The sequence below is a fragment of the Equus przewalskii genome, chromosome 3, assembly GCF_037783145.1.
Source record: "Equus przewalskii isolate Varuska chromosome 3, EquPr2, whole genome shotgun sequence".
NCBI classification, from domain to species: Eukaryota; Metazoa; Chordata; class Mammalia; order Perissodactyla; family Equidae; genus Equus; species Equus przewalskii.
Window position 1 is genome coordinate 75,714,789 of NC_091833.1, and position 20,834 is coordinate 75,735,622.

A 20,834-nucleotide genomic window follows, 5' to 3' on the forward strand; every position below is an offset into this window, starting at 1 on the left:
GGCATAGGCAGCAAATCGCAAGATCACAGGCACACAAGAGCAAGGAAGGGATTCCATGGAGCTTGGCTTCAGTGAAGAGTTAATTTCAGAAAACAATATTTGACAACTGTGGTAGATGGAATTCTAAACTGACCACCCAAGATTTCCCATCCCGATCTCCAGGACTGTAAATACGATGAGTTATTGTGCCCATGATTACGTTACATTACATGGGAAAAGAGATTTTGCAGATACAATTAAATGATTGTTGATCAACTTATTTTGACTTAATCAAAAAAGGGATTCTTCAGGTAAGCCTAGTCTAATCACATGAACTCTTTTAAGGCAGAGAGTTTTTTCTGGTGGCAGAAAAGGAGGTCAGAGAGATTTGAAGCACTAGAAGGACTCAACAATACAGTTGCTGGCTTTGAAGATGGAGGGGGCCACTTGCAAGGACCAGAGAGCTGTCCAGTCAGCAGCCAGCAAGAAAGCGGGGACCTCAGTCCTACAACCGCAGGAACTAAATTTGGCTAACAACCAGAATGATCTTGGAAGTGGATTCTTCCCCAAGAGCCTCCAGATTAGAACCCAGTCCAGCTCACACTTTCATTTCAGCCTAAGCAGAGAACCCAGTCAATCCTTCAAGTTGCTAAACTTGTGTTAATTTGTTAAGCAGCAATAGAAAACCAATACAACCATCATCCCCTCCATTATTAAGGCCAGAATAATGTCATTTCCAAATCATCTATTGGCTTTTCTGATAGTGGCTCTGCTTGATCAAATTCCTAAAACCCCTCTGACACACACCATGAAATTAATAATGCTTCCTCTCTCTGGAAGGAAAAATGGAATTGAGAATCTATGAATATTAAGCAAGTAACACTGAGGTCTGCAGGCACCTTTTCCAAAAAGACAAATACTGCAACAGGTGGAACCTGTAATACCTGTGAGATTCCTTGGAGACACCTCTCTCCACAAAAGTTGTGCCAGTTTGCTGTTCAATGTTGCTCCCATAGAGCAGAGGTGGACTTAACTATGAACCTGCTTCAAATGGGGTGATTAAATTCAGATTGGATATTAACACTGACCTTCTACTACATGGGAGACAATAAAAAGGGATAAAACAGCCCCAACCCGTTTGAATCAACCCTCTCTGCCCACTTTGCCCTTGAAAGTGGAGGTCTAGAACTGCTTAGCCTTTTGGAAAAATGTATCTCACCAGCAGGGGATTGAAACCAGTGTAGGGAATATTCAGATGTCATTCACTACTCGTTGAGATAGAGAATTAAAGAGAAATAGAAAAACCCTTTGATGCCTTGGAACCTCTGCCTTATTGCTTATTTTAAAAGAATGAAAAAGGAGAATCCCCAAATCTCTGTAGGTCCTACAGCAGCAACTGTGAAACTGAAGAATTCTCTGGGTGCAGAGGAGGCTGTTCTCCTGGAGACCTTCCCATTGGCAGACAGCTCAGAGGCCAGCTTGGAGGTCTTTGCAAGTTGGGCTACAAAGACCAGCCCAACACAAACAAGGTTCCATTTTGTCCCAGACACCATTTTAACTTTATCAGTGTTCACATAGGATTTTTGTATTTTTTTTTTTTTCGCCTTGTAAAACCATTAAAAGATTCTCAAACTTAAGGCAAACATTAGGTAACTCTAAGGGTCGCTTGCAAAGCCATTTAGCCCTAAGGGCCATCAACGGAAGTACCCACCCATGCCCCTCAATACCCTGAGTTCCTCCCAAAAACACAGGAGGAGTCAAATGGAGGAGCAAAAAAAAGGAAAATAAAGCTGTGTTTATCTAATTCCCCCCAACCCAGTGCGAGGGGAAGGTCCAGCCAGTGATTTATTTTATTCTATTAATCAATTTTGACCAAAAAACCCATTGGTTTAGTAATCCCGTGAAAACACCAAGGGAAACACAGGAAATAATTGAATAATAACATTTACTGAGGGTTAATTATGTCCAGAGCACCGTTCCAAGTGCTCTATGTGTATGAGCTCATTTAACGCTCCTAAGACCTTATGAGGTGGGTGTTACTATTATTATAGATGAGGAAACTGAGGCACAGAGAGGTTATTTACTCAAGGTCATGCAGCTGGAAAGTGCTGGAATAAGAGAAGAAAGAGATCCCCTTCTCCCACTGAGATGTCCTAGGCAAGAGAGCTAACCAGTGGGAGATGTATAGACAAATCATTCATCATTCATTCATTCATTCATGCACCTATTGGGCTGAGTGCTGAAGATACAGCCATAGATAATCAGTTCTTAAAGTTAGTCATCATCCTGAGACTGCGTGGTCTGGTGGTTAGATACAGTGCAGTAAAGCTAAGATGGAGAATGTCCCCAGGAGGGGTGCCCTTGCCAGACCTGAGGGCTCTTCCCACAGCCAATGTCTGAGCTGAGACCTGAAGGATGAGCAACGATGCTCTGGGGGTCAGAGTAGAGTGCCTAAGCCCCTTGAGAAGGATTTTCACTTCCCCTGAGCCCTGAATGTTTTAAAAATAAATCCAAAAGGAAGAGAAGAACAAGATAGACAGCCAAATTCCAAATGAGTCCAGTCATAGTTTATTTTTCCTCCTACCCTAAAAGCCCCCAGGGAAAGAAAAAGCTCTGGCAAAGGCAGAGCAGGGCAGGATGGATGGATTAGGAAAGGCTGGGAGGAAGGAAGCTCTTGTGAGCAAATTCAGCTACAGATGCTGTAGGGGAGCATGCCCGGTGTGTGGACATGTACTTGGAGAACATGACACAGACAAGTGAAAGCAGTCCAAGTGAGCAGCCAACCCAGGGTGGCCCCGCAAGAAGGAACTGAACTTCTGGAGCAGACAATGCACAGAGGTCTACACAGGCAGGCAGGCGTCAGGCAGACCTGGCAAGAAACTGCAGGAGTTCAGACTTGTCTGGCGTTCAGAAGCAAGACAACTCCCAAAACGGAAACAGGCAAAAGAGGCAGGGTTCTGTCCCAGAGAAAGAAAACAGGGTCTTGGGAAGAAGCTAAATGCTTAGTTTCTCCAGGGAATTCCAGAAAGAAGAAACAGCGTGTGAGAAGTCTAGAGAGGATGACAAAACCAGGGAACCAGAAGTCTTTCAATTTGGCAGATCAGTGAGGTCAAAGGGGAAGGGTCGAGTGATGCAGCTGGAGGGCAGGTTTTAAAGTGCTTTACAAAGAAAATTTGTAAGAAGTCTGGCATTCTTCCTGCCAAACTAGGGGTGGTAAGTCAACAGTATTTATTTGGGTATAACTCTCTATTGACCAGCTCTGCCTCGATGGGGCCCAGATTAAGAATTTTATATGTTCTAATTGGTTTGATGCAATTATACCTGGGAATAGCTTTTATTTGGTCCCTAATGAGCCTCTTCTTGCAAATGCTATTGGTATAAAATTACATTAAGAATGTGACAAAAAATATTTAGCAAGATGGTTTCTGAGAGGCACATGAAGCTGGAAAGTGTCGCTTTCCCAAATTAAGACAATGAAACCCGTGGTTGGTTAGCCATTAAGGATTAGGTAGCTGGAAACTAAAGTGTTTTTTTCAGGCAGTTATTAATTGTAGCCTTTAGTTGTTCACCCATCCATTGTTAGCTGTGCTGCTTATCCTTAAAACTCATGGAGAAAGAAATATATTATCCAGCTCCCACTAGGTTCCTTACAGATAACATCTCTGATGCTTGGGTCACCATGGTAACAGGTGCTTGAGTTGTTTTTCAGGAACTAGGAGTCAATGTCTTGTCCAGTTCTGGCCAGTAGAAACCACCAAACCATCAAGTGGATTTGCATGAGTGTCCTATAGGTGACCTCTTAATGTCAGGGGGCCAAAAGATCTCAGATCATGTTAACACCACCATCTTGTGAACATGTGTCCTATGAAAAGCCATGAAGCTTGACTATGCCTGCACAGAGCATCAATTAGCTTACTTTTCCTTACCTCCAATCATGTATCCCCACATTGCAGACCACCCTGCCCATTTATCCCATAAATATCCCTAATCTCCATTTTCAGGGATGTGGATTTGAGACTTGTTCTCTGTCTCCTCACTTGGCTGCCTTGTGAATAAACCCTTTCTCTGCTGCAAACTCATCATCTCAGTGATTGGCATATCATGAGGCAGGCATATCATGAGGCAGGCAAAACGAGCCTAATTCTGTAACACCCATTTCCTGGACTTACTGCATCTCCATCACCTCATTTCCATGGCTCAGGAGATGGCAGGTTTTCCCACACAGCCATCATTGGCACCCCGAAGCCCCTCCTAACACTCCCACTGCACACCTAACAGGACACCTCAGTCGGGTCTGCTTCCCTCACTGGAGGCTGTTCAAGCCTCCACTAGACCCCCCAGCTGTGTGCCAGCCTGCCCATGAAATCCTGAGACCTGAGACCACACACAAAACAAGAGATTTCACTGTGGGCCAAGGAGACACCAGCTTCTTTCTCTTAAAGTTGTATCTTCTCCCTTGTCTCTTGAATGTCTGACCCCCAGATCACTTTTCTGCAGTAAGAAAATTGGTGGGGAACTTCTCCCACCCCTGAAGTCCTTGACTTTCAAGCCAATCACCATTGCATCTCACAGGCTTCCAGGACTCAAGGTCAAGTAATATGAGGACAAAAATTTCACCTTTGAACCTCGGAGAAAATCTAAAAATGTTACTTCTTAATAGGTATAGGAATAAACTCAAATGCCTTGAAAAAATTCCACTCAACAAGAATCAAAAAGAAGAGGGACTTAAAACTTCCCAATATTCCCTCTGTTCTGGGACGTCAACATTTCTCTTTAAGAGCAAGCATTTTTAATAAACGTTAATGCTATGAGAAGGCACTCATGAGGGAGATGGCTTGGCATTAACGGATTTGCATTTGAAGCTTGATAGCTATAGATTGTGACAATCCTGGAATCAGCCTGTCATTTACCTAAGAGGCTGACACACCAGCCAGGCAGCTACAATGCAGGAGTAAATAAAGCAACAATCATGTAATTATCTGCTTTTAAAAAAGTGAGTCTTTAGCATCAGGGAAAGGAATGCTGTTATTCTAATCCCTTAACAAGCTTAAAAAAAAAACAGTATCAATGAAAGATAATTTGTTACTCAACATCTTAACATCTTAGCTGATCATCCATTCGGAAGGGAAGGAATCAACGTTCTCAGAGAAACTTTCCCACAAATGTTCGAAGACATCACGTAACCCCCTCCTGAGCACAAAGTTTTACCCACAGTTAAGTCTGTGACTGAACCACTTATTCCCTGAAAATGTTTTATTCATCCTCGTTTGATGTTCTCCCAGGCCTCTTGCAATGATGAAGAGACATTTTTTATTTTTCTACTTTGCCAAGGTGAATTACGGAATCAGGCTACTGGGAGATCCATATGGGGGCACTGCATCACTTACCACCAAATGATCATATCATTTCCCCCATAACCAAAAAGGATGGAGCCTAATTATGGAATAACCCAAAGAGATTTCTTTCTACTTGTTGTCACAAAGAGCAATGCTCTCTAATTTATTTTATAGGGGAATGTAAATATAAAAGTCTGTGTTCATTCAATGTTAAAGTGTAAAATAATGAATTTTAAGCCAGGAAATGAAGCTTCTAGAGGTTTAACAGCCTCACATGATACATATGGCATAGTGAGGATTAGAGTTTAAAGCTAAATTTTCTTTGCAGTTGTATATATTTGGAAGTTGGCTATTATTCAGTGACCTTCTGAAATCTTGAAAGGCTGTCGAATAGTAGAGAGAATCTCAGACAGACCATCTTCCTCGATGATCTCTAAGAGTTCTTCAGGTATCTCTGTGCCCCGGATGACTTATGATCAGGGCTACCGGCATGCTCTGGGGTCACCTAGTTTTAAATGACCTCCAGAGAGTCCTTAAGTTCTGTGTCTCTAATATTGAATTGTATAGGCTATTAATGCCTTTTCAATTATATCATTAGCTATTTCCCTGCATAGTCAGCCGTAGCTCTTTTAAGAGATCAGATACAGAATGCTGATAAGAAATCAGTTTCTGGCCTTTATTAAACAATGAGATTTTATCATTGAGGGACTTCACATATATAGAGAAAACAAACATCAAGGGCTTACTCTAAGTCAAATGCTTCTGTCTCCACAACAATGGATATGATCAAGCAGGAGCCCCTCCTTCCCTTTCTAGAACCACCCAAAAAGGACAGACCTGGTTGTGTAAAGAATCAGCATGTCCAAAATCAAGCTCGTCACCTCCCCAGCAACACAAACCTGCTTTATCAGCAGCTTTCACCCAGTCTCCCACACAAGAAATTTTGAAGTTTCTCTTGACTTCCTCTCACAGTCATTTCCAAGGTCTCTGTATTCCTCCTCTTAAAAATCTCTCAACCATCCTTTCCTCTCTATTTAGGGTGACCCTATGTCTCTGTTGTCCCGGATGTTCTTGATTTACGCCTGTCTTCCCAGCATAATTATGAACAGTGGCCCCTTTTGCTCACAAACGTGTCCAGGATGGACGACAAATGATATGGTCCATTCTCTCCATTCCCATCACCACAATGTACGTCAAGCCCTCATTGATTCCTGCCTGGATAGCAGTGGTAGTTGGCCATAGTGGGAAGTAGTAGCTGCCCAAGTGATCTTTCCTTTCATCCAATTACTTTTTTAAAATTTTAATTGAGTGCCAATTCTGTACCAGTGACAATGTTGGTACCAGGTTGGGCTTCCCTGTAAGGCTATGCAGCTTGCACACCGCACAAGGGTGCCCAGCCCAGGGAGTAAGTGAGGCTGCAATTCAGCCCCGCCTTCACCTGCTAGACCATGCTCTTTGGTGTGGGCTAGGTCCTCATCCCAGGAGGAAGAGGCACCTTTTTCTTGGCGCAAGGGCACCATCTGCTTGCCAAGTCTTGCACCCTCTGTGCTGCATCTGTCCAGTGGGGGTGCTTTTATCTATTCACATAAAGACACTGCATAGGCTAAGTGTAGCTCCTGCATTGTAGAAATTATATTCCTTCTTCAAGTCCATCCCTATTTGAATCCATTCCCCTCTTTTGTATTGACCTTCCCACATTGCAAACCTGATCTGGCCTCTCCCCTGCATCCTTCAACAGCTCAATGTCATTTATAAGCTCCAGTTCAAAGTCCTGGGCATGGTGTGCAAAATCCTGGGTCATCTGCCCTCTCTCCAGACTCATTTCCCCCCATACACACCCTGCTTCAGCTGTGCTAGGCTTTTTCTGGTTGCTGGAATGTGCCCAAATGATTTCCACTGGCTTCATTCCTTTTCATGTGCTGTTTATCTGGGCTGGGATGATCATCCACACCCCACCCCACCACCTGACAATCTACTTACTGATGGTGATGAAGAAGGAGGAGGGAGAGGAGAAAAAAAATGAAATGATGATAAAGATAGTGGATAACCACCATAACAGACTGTTGAATAGAACAACTTTTCCCTTGCTTGGAAATGGCACTAGGATGCACAACCCAAAACTACAGATGCCATGTGTCCCCAAATTCTGAAAAAGAGCTACCAAGAATTGGAGGAGAATGTTCCTCGGTGCTAAGTGGCCCTACCACAATCAACCCCACTCAGCACACAGACCCTCACTCAACATAGGCAGCTTGGGAGTGAGTGGAAGCCTGGTGGAGGACGCATAGGGTTTCTCCTCCTCTCCCATCCTGCTCCCCTCTCCACCCAAAGAAGCCAAGTGGTGGTGGTGGGAAGCCAACATATTTGTGATGGTTACAATAAAGGGAGACAAACATTCCCTTCTCCAGTTAGACATCCGCTGAGGAGGCAGGGCAGAGAGAGACACAGCAGGGCAGGCTGCATGGCACCATGGGTTTCCCACAGATGCCACTGAAGTTTGCTGGCCTGAGAAGTCTTGGAGATGCCCCAAGAAGAAGGGTGCTTGCCAGGTACAAGGACCCATTGGCAAAGGGTTTTGGAGTGTTCTATAGTGTGGGGCAGGGGAATGTTGAGCTGAAGTAGGATAGAAAAGAAGGAGCTAGAGGGCAAATCTCTAATGTATCATTGTCCTTCAGCCAAAGACCACCAGGAACATACCTGGAGTCAAACAAGTTGGTTTTGTTACTCATTGTAGCAAAGAGAATAGACTCCATACTGCGGGGAGTACTGGTACTGTGGCGAGTCTTGGTAAAAGGGTGTTAGAAAGAACCTCTTACGGGATTTGGCCTTTGGTTGAGTAATTTGGGGGAAAGTCTGAGGAAACAGGAGCTTGCTCTGGATGACACAATTCTATGATTGTCTCAATAAATCTTAGCCACAGGAAGGGAAGACTCCAGCCACATAAAGCTATAATTGGTAGAATAGCAGTCTAGTTTAGTGAGGGAGGGGGTTGCCTGGTATTTTGTGGGTGGCACCTTGTCTGAAGTGGGGAGAAGATCTTGCCCTTCGACCCTCAGAGGAAACCAACCCTGCTGGCACCTTGATCTTGGACTTCCAGCCTCCAGAACTGTTAGAAAATAAACTTCTGTTGTTTAAGCCCCCCAATCTGTGGCATTTTGTTACGGCAGCCCAAGAAAATTAATACAGACCTATAACAAGTAAAGAGATTGAATTAGTAAACAAAACACTTCCCATGAAGAAAAGCTCAGGCCCAGATGGCTTCGCTGGTGAAGTCCACTAAACATTTAAAGGAGAATTCATATCAATTCTTCATAAACTCTTCCACAAAAACAGAACATGAGGGAATACTTCCTAACTCATTCTACGAGGCCACTATTACCCTGATAACAAAACCAAAGACATCAAAAAACAACAACAAAACCCAACTACAGTCCAGTATCTTCTACGAATAGAGATACAAAAATCCTCAACAAAATATTAGCAAATCAAATCCAGAAATATACAAAAAGGATTGTGCAACATGACCAAGTGGGATTTATCCCAGGAATGCAAGTTTGGTTTAACATTCAAAAATTAACTAATGCAATACATCATATCAACAGAATAAAATAAATATTGATCATCTCAAAAGATGCAAAAAGGCACGTGACAAAATTCAACACTTCTTCATGATAAAAGCACTCAACAAACTAGAAATAGAAAGGGATTTCCTCAACCTCATAAGACCATCTATGAAAAACCCATAGGTAACATCATACTTAATGGTAAGCCTGAAAGCTTTCCCTCTAAGGTCAGGAGCAAGACAAGGGTGCCCACTCTCATCACTTCTATTCCACATGATACTGGAGGTTCTTTTTTGTTTTTTTGCTGAGGAAGATCCACCCTGAGTTAACATCCATGCCAATCTTCCTCTTTTTTAGTATGTGGGCTGCTAGCACAGCATGGCTGCTAATAGAGCAGTATAGGTCCATGCCCAGGAACTGAACCCTGGCCGCCAAAGCAGAGCATGCTGAACTTAACCACTAGGCCACCAGGGCTGGCCCCATACTGGAAGTTCTAACCAAGGCAATTAGATAAGATAAAGAAATAAAGGACATCCAGATTAAACAGGAAGAAGTAAAATTCTATTTGCAGACATAATCCTGTCTTGACATCCAGGCTCCTCTTCTTATTAGAACTGAAGCTGAATAGGCGACAATATCATCTTTCTTGGAAGGAAAGAGTTGTCAAATTTCTTCGTAAAGGTTCCATCTCCTTCCTCGGAATGACCACGTCTGTTCCTATTTTCAAGTCCTCCAGATGGGCGCTAACACACAGTCCAGGCGTCCCCCTCAGTGATGATAACCCTGCTTGCTGGGCAGGGAGGGCCCCCCAAAAGGACTCCACTGTACCACATGTTTGTGTTCTTACTGCTGGCTTTGATGAGGGTTTTAAAAACATTGTTTTTAAGGGTACAGCCCTTAGTGGTGCAGCTGCTGCCAGTGCCCGCATACCCTCCCCAGACACAGAAAAAAAATTTGTAGAGCCTGAAGGCTTTGCCTGGCTGCACATCCCACCCAGCTGGGAGCTGACTTCATAAGTACCCTTATTGACTTTCTTCTCTTCCTGCTCACTCCCTGTGCCCCGCTTTGTAACTGTGTGTCCTGATGTGGCCTCTCAGGTAAAAACTACTTTTGCACTGGAATCCTTGTCTCCAGGTTGGCCTCTGGGGAACCGAAAACTGTCACAGAGAGTCATAATAAGTTGTGAAACCAACCTAGGGGAACTTGACCAGCGAATTCATAAAATTGAACTAGAATAGGAAATATCAGATTGTACTCCGCATTTGTTTCAACTTGGGACTGTATACTGTATACATGAGTGTATCATGTAAACTGTATCTCTTACTGTGGAACAAGGCAAGAAAATTTAGGAAAACTCTGCTCTATAGACTTTTCATTGCTCTACAAGCAATCATCATGTCAATATGATCTTTAAAAAAAAAAACTGCCACTTTTCTGGAATATGCTAAGAGAGGCCAAAAAGAAGTGCTAGGTTATCTGGATAGCAGGGTGCTTGGTTTTTCACTCCCTGAATTTTGTGGTTATTTAATTTTCAAAAAAGTTTACAACAATAATCCTAGGAAGACTCTGGTGAGAGTGACATCTATATATTGCTGGTTGCACTGTGAACCGCACACTTTGAGTTAGCAATCATAAATCCTTGGATTTATGCTAAGAAAAAGGAACTCAAAAGAACTAAAATGTGACATGCAGAATGATACACTTTGCAGTGTTGTACGCTCAGTAAAAATGGAAACAAATGTATGCACAGGAGGGATTTGAAGGACCAATATTCTTGGGAAAAAATGCTTTTAAGTTGAGTTTGAAGAGCACTGTACAGAAAGACTGAGGAGAAACGGTCAGTCATTTACTGGTGAAAATTGGGGGTGCTTTAGGCGCGTCAGGGGCACCCGCAGCTGTGCCCTGTTCCCCGGCGAGGTTTGACAGAGGTCCAACACAATTTAGCATGAACTTAAGACAGCGACACAGCTCTCCCACGGATTCAGTAGTCGTCCTTAAAACTTGACTTGGCACAAGAAAGCACAGGGGGAGGAGGCAGTTACGAGCTTCCAAAAAGAGGAGTAGCTGGCAGCGATATGTCCTTTTAGCTTGGCACCCAAGACCACACCAGGCCTGTGGCCAACGGGGACACAAAATCCCCATGTGGGATTTTAAAAACGAGTTGTTCTCAAAAGGGCTTCCCAAACTTGAGAGTAGTCAGGACTCAGGTCTCCCAGGCCCACGGAGGATTTAATGGATTAAACACGGAGTGGTCTCAAAGTCGTGCTTCTGGATAAGCCGTAGGAACGTCTGGACCGGGAAAGCAGAGGAAGGAGAGGGTGAGGGCGCGCTCTCCCTGCGGCCGAGCCCGGAGGGCCGGGCTGAGCGCGAGGCGGCGGGAGCCCGCGGGCACACCGAGCGCCCGCCAGCAGGAGCGCGCAGCACCCGGGACCGGCCGGGTGGCCGGGCGGTGAGGGCGGGGCGGCCGCGCTCTCGCCGCCCCGGGGTGTGGTTCCCGCGGCCCGGCCGGGCGGGGCGCCTCGTTTAAGGCGCCGGCCGGCGGCCCCCAGCTCACTCGCGCTCCCGCCGCCGCCGCCCCGCCATGGAGCGGTCGCAGCTGCGCGCCCTGCTCCTCGGCGCCGCCGGGCTGCTGCTCCTGCTGCTGCCCCTCTCCTCTTCCTCCTCTTCGGACGCCTGCGGCCCGTGCGAGCCGGCAGCCTGCCCGCCGCTGCCCCCGCGGGGCTGCCCGCTGGGCGAGACGCGCGACGCGTGCGGCTGCTGCCCGGTGTGCGCCCGCGGCGAGGGCGAGCCGTGCGGGGGCGGCGGCGCCGGCAGGGGGCACTGCGCGCCGGGCATGGAGTGCGTGAAGAGCCGCAAGAGGCGGAAGGGTAAAGCCGGGGCAGCAGCCGGCGGCCCGGGGGTGAGCGGCGTGTGCGTGTGCAAGAGCCGCTACCCGGTGTGCGGCAGCGACGGCATCACCTACCCCAGCGGGTGCCAGCTGCGCGCCGCCAGCCTGCGGGCCGAGAGCCGCGGGGAGAAGGCCGTCACCCAGGTCAGCAAGGGCACCTGCGAGCAAGGTGGGCACGAGCGCTTTCCTTCCACCCCCGCCCCGCTCGGCCCGTGAGCCGTGCGCCCCCTCGCGGGTCCGACCCGACAGGGCGCCCACGCCGGTCCCCGCGACTCCCCCTGTGGACATCCCAGGAGACAGATGGGAGGGAGGACTTGGCAGCCGCCGGGATGCCGAGAGGGACGGACGACGCCTCCCCTTCTCTTTTTTTTGGTGGTTTTATTTTGAGAGTTCGGTGCGTGCGCCAAGAAAGTGAAGACTTGCAGGGCGAGTGTATATATAGAAAAGATTTTCCGATATCCCACGTCCCAAAAGCTTACCCAACTTATGCGAACACTCAATTCATAAAAGCTGCACCCACTCTTTTGGGAACCCAGAGATGTCATTTTCTTGTCATTCTTTCTTGGCTTGGGTATAGAGACAGAGGTGAAATCCAGACATGGGGGAAATGAGTTTAACGATGAAATACAAAGTAAGGACGTTCAGAGGGAAGCTGTTTGTCCCACGTTTAATTGTCTAGGTTGTAAGAATTTTAAAAATTGGATTTCACGGTTCCTTAATATTAAGGAAAATAATTCATTTACTGGAAATTACAGATTCTCAAACAGTATTCTAACTAGCTAATTATTTGTGGGCGAAAAATAAAATGCAAACTCTTTGAAGAATTTTTTTGATGTAGTTTATGTTGTGAGCCTGACGACCATGTTGTTTTTCTTTCTTCTTCCTTTTTTGTGTAATTTGTCCCCAGGATGCACGATTCAGCAGGAAAGCCTTTGAGGTTATGTTTGATCGTGTATTTTATTCCAGACAAGTCCAAGCTTGCCATAAATGAAAGGGGAAAGTAAAATAAAGAGACTTGCAAAAGAAAAAAGAAGCAGAGCTTTTAAGTCTAACGTCTGAAATAACATTTTCCATAGGCAGTAGTTTCAAGGGAGAGTTAGAAATGCAACCTTGGCAGTCCGTCTCCTGATCCCAGCCAAGGGAGAAAAAGGGAGGGAAGCAGTTCTCCTGAAATGACAGAAGCAGTTGCTTCTTTAACACAGCGCAGACTTTCTCCAGACTTTCCAAATAATTCTTTTTTTAGAGCTTTTCTCAGAGGTCCATAAACTAATAGGTCGTATGTCACTAATTTCAGAGTTCACTATTGAAAGCCTTAAATTGTGGAACTTACTGTTAACTATTTATATTATCATCACCTTGAACTTAGAAAATCACCACCCAAAATAATCCACATACTTTTCCAACAGAAACAGTCATTTGTTACTCTGGATCTAATTTATCAGCCATATTGTGAAAAGAGAAGAGTGCATAGTTTAAGAATTCATTCCAAATATTGAGACTTTTCTTATAAACATTTCAAGGGAAACTTTTCCCCACAGATTGCTGGTACTTGCCTTATCAGAGCAGAAGCTTAGCTTGGTGATTAAATATTGTTGTCAATTTTAACTCGTAGCTAGTTTTATCCCTTTTCTCTCCTGCTATTTAAATTTCTAAATACACAGTGCGGTAAGAACCTATTGAGACTGATAGTCATATAGAACTAGTGTATAACCTCATTACCACGTACACTCACCTCCTCGGCATCTCTCCAGACTGTAAACCCCATGAGGGTAAGGACCTGGTTTTTCTTCCTGTTTGGGAAAATATAAAGAGAAATAACATCTAAAACTGGAGGCCTTGACATAAGTTGGCCTTTTCTTCCCAACCTAAATTTAGAGATATAGAGTCTAGTGTCCGGGACCATTTATAGAGTGCCAGAGAGAGCAGAAAAGGATGTGAGGTCCACCAGAGTACTTTTCCCCAGCAGAGACAAATAGGGCTAAAACCAGAGCTCCTAATATATTTCTCCTGACCCCTGGATGTGTTTTGACAATTGTAGAAGCAAACCCCAGAGTGCCATTTACTTCTGTACCATTTAGTACTGGGGCTTTGCAAAGAATAGGAAATGCATTTTCTAGCTTCCTCCAGCCATTTCCACCAGCAGAAAAAACTTGTTATGCTTCTCCGAGTACTGAGAGGGAGGGGCTAGCCCAGGACTCTTCCACAATGGTGTGGTTCAGTCTGTGTTCTGTTCTGTTGGTCTGATTTAACATACTTTATTGAGCATCTAGCGTGAGTTAGCCCTGTACTAGATGCTGTACAGCCAGGGATGCACAAAACAGATCTGGTCTTGCTGATTAAGAAGGTATCCATACAAGTTGCCAACTCACTCCCAGAGCCCTTTCCCTGGAGGCCTGGAGATGCTCCCAACCTTTCCCTTCTTTTCTGAGATCACCACTTGCACACCTTCTGGGGGGATATCTTGGTCTGCTTGTTTTCTGTACCCCTGTGATAGGAGGCAAAGCTATCTTCTCGAAAATCGATCTGAAAGGTAATGAGCTAATAATCTTAAATCTTGGAACTGTCATGAATTTAGTGTCATTAGATCTTACTGAAGTCCCTGAAGTCATGAGTAACTGGAAGAGGGGATTTGACAATTCACTTTAATAAAAAGTTAATACAGAGAAGCTGAGATGCCTAGTAAAGTCACACAGTTGGAAGAGAACGTAGTGCATCTTTATTTCGATTCTTGGTTACAGCTTTGATCCATGGTCCTTTAAATCTGATCTCCTTGGCAATCCCATTTCAGCCACCTGGGTCCCTTTGGGTACCATCCCCTTTTCTCCCTCAGAATTAATTTTTACTTGAGGAATCAGAATTTATTCCTAAGGGTCTCCCTTGTTAATACCTTTAGGACCAAGTTCAAACTACTCAGCAGGGCATATATTCTTTATAATAACTGTATTATTTTGGCTTCTTCCCTCTAAACCCCTTTTTACTCCAGTCACAATAATTGTTTACTATTTGCTATTGTTTGCAATCACACTCTCACTTATCTTTCCACCCTTTGAACTCTTAGCCTTCAAGGATCAGCCTGGGTCACTTTCTCTGTGAACTCCTTGACTCTCTCCTCCTCACCTCCACGTAATGATGTCCTTGTTCTTCTTCAGCTCTGTGTAGGCTTCAAACCATTTTTTCAACAAATATTTATTGCACATGTACTGTATATATGTAAGCAAGAAGCATTCTAGCAGAATGGTAAAGACACCATGTAGTACAGCCAGACTCCCTGGGTGTGAATGTAACCTGGCCACTTACTTGGCCTTGAGCAAATTACTTGACCTCTCTGGGCCTGGGTTTCCTCACCTGTCATACAGTATAAGGATTATGATCATACCTGTCTCATAGAGTTGTGAAGATTCAATGTTGTCATTATTCAACTTGGAAGTAAGCTCCATGAGGGAAGGGAATTTTTGCTTCCTGATCTATCCCAAGGGCACAGATCAGTGTCTGCACCAGGAATCTGAATAAAGATGCACTACGTTCTCTTCCAACTGTGTGACTTTATTAAAGTGAATTGTCAAATCCCCTCTTCCAGTTACTCATGACTTCAGGGACTTCAGTAAGATCTAAGGGCACTAAATTCATGACAGTTCCAAGATTTAAGATTATTAGCTCATTACATGTGTTGAGTGAATGAATGAATATATGAATTTTCCAGGCCCTCTTCTAGTCTCAGGATAAGCTCCCTTGAATAAGATAGACACGGTCTCTCTCTGCTGGAGTTTACTGTAAGCTTTAGACAGAAACAAGTAAAAGATGTTTTCGCATAATGGTATGAGCTACGAAGAATGTTCAACAGGGAAATAGGATAGAGACTACGGATGGAAGAGCAGGATTGAGTAGGAAGGGCCGAGCCTTGCAAAGGACCCGTGTGAGGATTTCAGCCAACGGAGCGGCAATGCCGCAGGCTCTGAGGGGAGAACAAGCTCTCCTAGTTAGTATAGCCCCTCTATGCTGCTTCCAAAGGGCCCTTTGAATGTCTGTCTTCCCTGACAGACTGGGAGCATCCTAAAAGAGGACGTCTATCTTGTAATTCTTTAGAAACGTGGTGGCTACTTGATAAAACAAAGGAATCCTCTTAAGAAAGTCCCTTCCAATATGGAAATGCAGGCCATGGACCCTCCTAGGAGCCTGTCCTCTCCCTCTTCTCATTGCATCTTCTGCCTTCCTGGAAACTAGGCCAGGGAATACTTCTGTCAGTGACTCACCTTCCTGTCCTCGGCCATCCTGAACTGTCACATTAGGTGGTCACTCCCCCCCCCACCAAACCCCACCTTTTCTACATCCCCATGCTGGTTAGAATTAGATTCAGAGCAACAAAAACTGTTCTGTAAATGGAAAAAGCCTCAAAAAAGACTTTGATTTTCAGACACTCATTTTATTTGATGGATTTTAAACATTTGTTCTTTGAGAAGCTCATTTTAAGCTCATTTTTTGGTTGATAACGTGTCATTTAAATGCATCTGTTGTATTCCTATCCTTCAATGAATTTGTGAACTTGTGATATTGTAATTTATAATAAGAAATAGCCATCTGATCTTAGTCCCATTCCTGCCACTCTGTCCTAAAACCCTTGGAATTTCCTAAGTGTTGAGAGCAATCAAGGGATCTTTTGTTATATTGATGAGGCGACTTTTGGAAAGCCCCTAGATCACCTAAGAATGAGGGCTGATTGTCGATGGAGCCAACTGTGTGATTATAGGGTTGAACTTTAAGTTCCACTCTTCCACCTCCATTGAGGGGCTGGAGAATCAGTTCAATCACCAATGGCCAATGATTTCTTCCATCATGCCTATGTAATGAAGCCTCCGTAAAAACCCAAAGGACTGAGTTTGGAGAGCTTCCAGGTTGGTGAACACATGGAGATTTGGAGAGAGTGGCATGCTAAAGCTCTGTGCCCTTTCCCCATGCCTTGCCCTGTGCATCTCTTCCATCTGGCCATTCCTGAGTTATATTCTTTTATAATAAACTGGTAGTCTAGTAAGTAAAATGTTTCTTTGAGTTTTGTGAGCTGCGTTAGCAAATTAATTGAACCCAAGGAGGGGGTCTTGGGAACCTCCAACCTATAGCCTATCACAAGCACAGGCGAGGGGCCAGCCCCGTGGCCGAGTGGTAATGTTCACGCACTCCGCTTCGGCGGCCCAGGGTTTCTCGGTAAGGGTCCTGGGCACAGACATGGCACTGCTCATCAGGCCACGGTGAGGCGGCGTCCCACATAGCACAACCAGAAGGACCTACCACTAGAATATACAACTATGTACTGGGGGGCTTTGGGGAGAAGGAGGGGGGAAAAAAAAAGATTGGCAACAGATGTTAGCTCAGGTGCCAGTCTCAAAAAAAAGCACAGGTGCTAACCTGGACTTGTGATTGGCAGGTGAAGTGAGGGGAGAAGGCAGTCTTGTAGGATTGAGCCCTTAACCTGTGGGATCTGACACTTTCTTTAGGTAAATAGTGTCAGAATTGAGTTGAATTATAGGACAGCTAGCTAGTGTTGGAGAATTAGTGGTGGTGTAGGAAAAAAACACACACTGTAACTGGTGTCGGAATCGTAGAACTTCTTTGAAGTTGAACCAGCTGGGTTCCAACATTACATGAAATTGTTAATGGTCTGGTTTATCTCGGGGGGAATGCAAGTCAGTGTGATACTTTGTTGAACTAACACAGTCATACCATGAAGACATTCAGGGAGCCCAGGGCAGGGGGATCCTTAACCCAGATTTGTGAAGAAAGAGCCAGGAATGACTTCCTGGAAGAGTGATGTCATGACTGAGACGTCACAGGGATGAGACGTAGCTGACTAGAGAAGAGCTGGCATGGAGGCTGGAATGGAGTTAGAAGGAAGATGAGAAGAGCATTATGAGCAGAAGGAATAGCACATGGTTCTGTGGGGCTACGTCATAGAGAGGGAGAGCAGAGATGACAGCTGGACACTTAACAGAGCCCAGTGGTGGAGGGCCTTGTGGCCTGTTAAGGAGTTTAAACGCTGTCACAAGAGCAGTGGGAGCCATTGAATGATTCATTGAATCTGTGCTTTAAAAAAAATCTCTGTTGGCCGCCTTTAGGAGAATGGATTGGAAGGTGGCAACTCTGCAGTCAGAGACTCCCGTTAGGAAGCTATTACAGTAATCCTGGCAAGAGATCCCTAGACTTCTTCTTCACGAGACCTTTAGTTTTTCTCTCAGATCTTAGAAGCATTGTCAAGTCCAAGTTTCTAATCTGCCACAGCAAGCTGTTTGTTACTTAGGAGTGAAAAGCCTGTACTGTGTTTTTTCTTATTAAATGACTCCTCAGAAAGGGCCCTCATGTCACTCACTCATTAGCCAGCCCTGCTCCCAAATTATAGCTACTTGCTATAATTTCAGGAAGATCTCCCCCCTCTAATCTTCATTCCTCTCTCTCTCCACTTTCAGATCAGAAACAGAAAAACTCCCGTCCCGAAGAGTTTACTCCAGCCCAGTAGAAATGCTTTTAAAATTTTTCTGGCCTCCTTTGCCCTTCTTGACCACAGAAACTTATAGAAAGTTAAGTAAATCACTGGTTCTTTCTTATCACTTTACCCAGTTTTAATGGGTATCACTGGGTTTTAGGACAGATTTTAAAACCTGAAGAAGCTTTAGAAAAGAAAATAGGCAGCCTTGAAGAAGGGGCTTGCAGGACTTAAGATTCTTTTGGAGGAAAGTAATGCAAAGAACAGGTTAATGTTTCTTCATAGTTTGGGAATTAGTAAGTGAAAGGCGCCTGACCTCTGTTCTACAGTTCTTCAGGGGACAGAATTAAAAAGCCTCGAATTAAACAACGACAAGGCACATTTAGATTACACACCAGGAAGAACTTGCCGGTAAAACCTTGAATACTGTTACATGCTCATGTGGGAGTCAGGAGAATTCTGTTTTGAAGATTCTCTGTTGGAGAGCAGAGAGAGAGCTTTATCCTAAGCAAGGGGGGGAAGCCGCTGGGAGAGGATGTTGTAACTTTTAAGATCTTTTACACTCTGGAGCTATGAGATGGAATGATTAAGCTGAGCCGGCATTTATTGTCATCCTTAAATATGATTTGCATCCTGTCCCCAGAGCCTGCCCTTGGGGTTTACCAGAGACTTGCCTTCTAGAAGAAACTGCCTTATAAGGCTCTCTTTGGGGTAGTTTAGCGACAAAACACCCTTGGATAGAGTCCAAGGCCAGCCAGCCTTCTCTCATTCTAAATTCCTCCCCACAGTGGATAAGACTATGGAGCTTCCTTTACCTCAGGCTACCCCGCAAATGAGCTGACCTCATCTGTGTTTTTAATTGTAAGACAAATAACATCTTGTTTTTAGCAACTGTTAAAAGAGGAACCCTGAACTATTGTCAAAGAACTTTTAAGCCAAGGCATGTGAATGTAACGTTTTTTGTGATTTAGATTCAGGGGTGGCACTGTTAGAAAGCTTTGAGATGGAAGGAAATTTAGGAATATATAAATGAACGAGTCTGCTTATTTTAGGCAATTTTAAAGATTACCTGGTAGCCAGCCCTGTGGCCACGTGGTTAACTTCACGTGCTCTGCTTCCGCAGCCCAGGGTTTCCCTGGTTCGGATCCTGGTCGCCGACATGGCACCACTCATCAGGCCATGCTGAGGTGGCATCCCACATGCCACAACTAGAAGGACCCACAACTAAAAATATACAGCTATGTACTGGGGGGCTTTGGGGAGAAAAAGGAAAAATTTTTTTAAAAAGTCTTTAAAGATTTCCCAGTGAGTTCTTTGCTCTTTATGAGATGGGGTGGGGGGGTGGGAGGGACGGGAAGTATCCAGAGAAAGCTTTCCCAGACCTGTTCTGTGTGAATTTTCCAGGTCAGGCAAGACGAGCACCCCACCACCCCCACAAAGTCTCCAAGAGAAAGTGGGGAGGTCAGAAGAAGAAAGCCAGGGTTCATAATGTGGGAAGAAAATGTTTTTGATTTAAAATTGATGTGTTAAATAGTTGAACTCTGTTGTATCCCAAGTTGGATTAATGGCAGAATGATCTGGTGCCTTTGAAGAAGCCACTTTGTTGAATTGACTTTACCATTCTACAGAGGAAGGCAGAGTGAGCAGAATTAGAAACAGCTGAAGCTAGCAATAACCCCACCCTACTCGATACCCCTACAAGCAGTGGGTTATCAGAGAGTAGTCGTCCAGGAAATCAACTGGGCCCCAAAGCAGGCCAGGGCTGCAGAGCAGTTTTGTGTCTGGAAAGTAAGAAAGGTTCAGACCAGGTAAAACAGACCTAGTAACCCAGTGTTGACAAAGCCTCTTTCATATGGTCTGAAGTTACTTGCTTATAATAAGAGTGTTGACAAGGCCAAGAACAAGCTGACGTATTGAAGTGGAGTTTGCTAGTCTAAAAAAGCAGCACCCTCCAAACTTCAGGATAATGTATATAAAAAATGAAAGTACAATTTAGTCTACCTGCTTTACAGGATTATTATGAAGGTCAAATTATAGAACAGATATAAAAGCACTATTTAACTGTGCAGCACCAAATAAATATACAGAATTGTTGACTAGACCGTAAACTTCTTCGGGGCAAGAACTGAATATAACGCCTTGTAAGGGTGTGTTAATGATAACTGAGGTTTGTGTGGTACTTTATGGTACTTCACACTACTGAGGGCTTCTGTGGATGTTTCCTCCTCTGCTGCTCACAACAGCTTTGGAAGGTAAAGGGAGTTATCCCAGTTTCCAAATAAGGGAACTGAAGGTCAGCATCACAGAGCCAGTAAATAGCAGTTCTGGTATGTGAATCCGGGTATCTTACTAAAGCCTTGCTGTTCACGGTGTGGCACGTAGACCAGCAGCATTGGCTCTCTGTGCTTTCTTTCTCTTCTGTTAATCTCAACAAAAACAGTTTAAAACAGGAGTGATTCACAAAAGTCAAACTCTTGGATGTGAAAAAGTTTTAGGACTACCTTAATCAATCTATTTGGCTTCTATTTTCTTTTTGATGAATTGACATGGGGGATATATGATAAATTCCTGTCTAAATAGCTCTAAAAGATCTCTTTCAA

The 20,834-nt window shown here is 44.6% G+C and overlaps 1 protein-coding gene and 1 long non-coding RNA gene across 2 annotated transcripts in view; one reads left to right on the forward strand and one right to left on the reverse strand.

Moving 5' to 3' along the window:
• Positions 1-11,314: 11,314 nt before the first annotated feature.
• Positions 11,315-20,834, forward strand: part of IGFBP7 (insulin like growth factor binding protein 7) — a 67,806-nt gene continuing 58,286 nt past the window's right edge. Inside the window, exon 1 of the mRNA XM_070612877.1 lies at positions 11,315-11,934. Within this exon, the coding sequence (XP_070468978.1) occupies positions 11,460-11,934 (475 nt within the window). The 5' untranslated portion in view covers positions 11,315-11,459. The remainder of the gene's footprint in view (positions 11,935-20,834) is intronic.
• LOC139082312 (uncharacterized) overlaps positions 12,597-20,834 on the reverse strand; it is a 34,012-nt gene continuing 25,774 nt past the window's right edge. The window contains exons 2-3 of the long non-coding RNA XR_011538194.1: positions 13,498-13,555; positions 12,597-12,932 (exon numbers count right to left, since the gene is read on the reverse strand). This is a non-coding gene — a long non-coding RNA (uncharacterized lncRNA). The remainder of the gene's footprint in view (positions 12,933-13,497; positions 13,556-20,834) is intronic.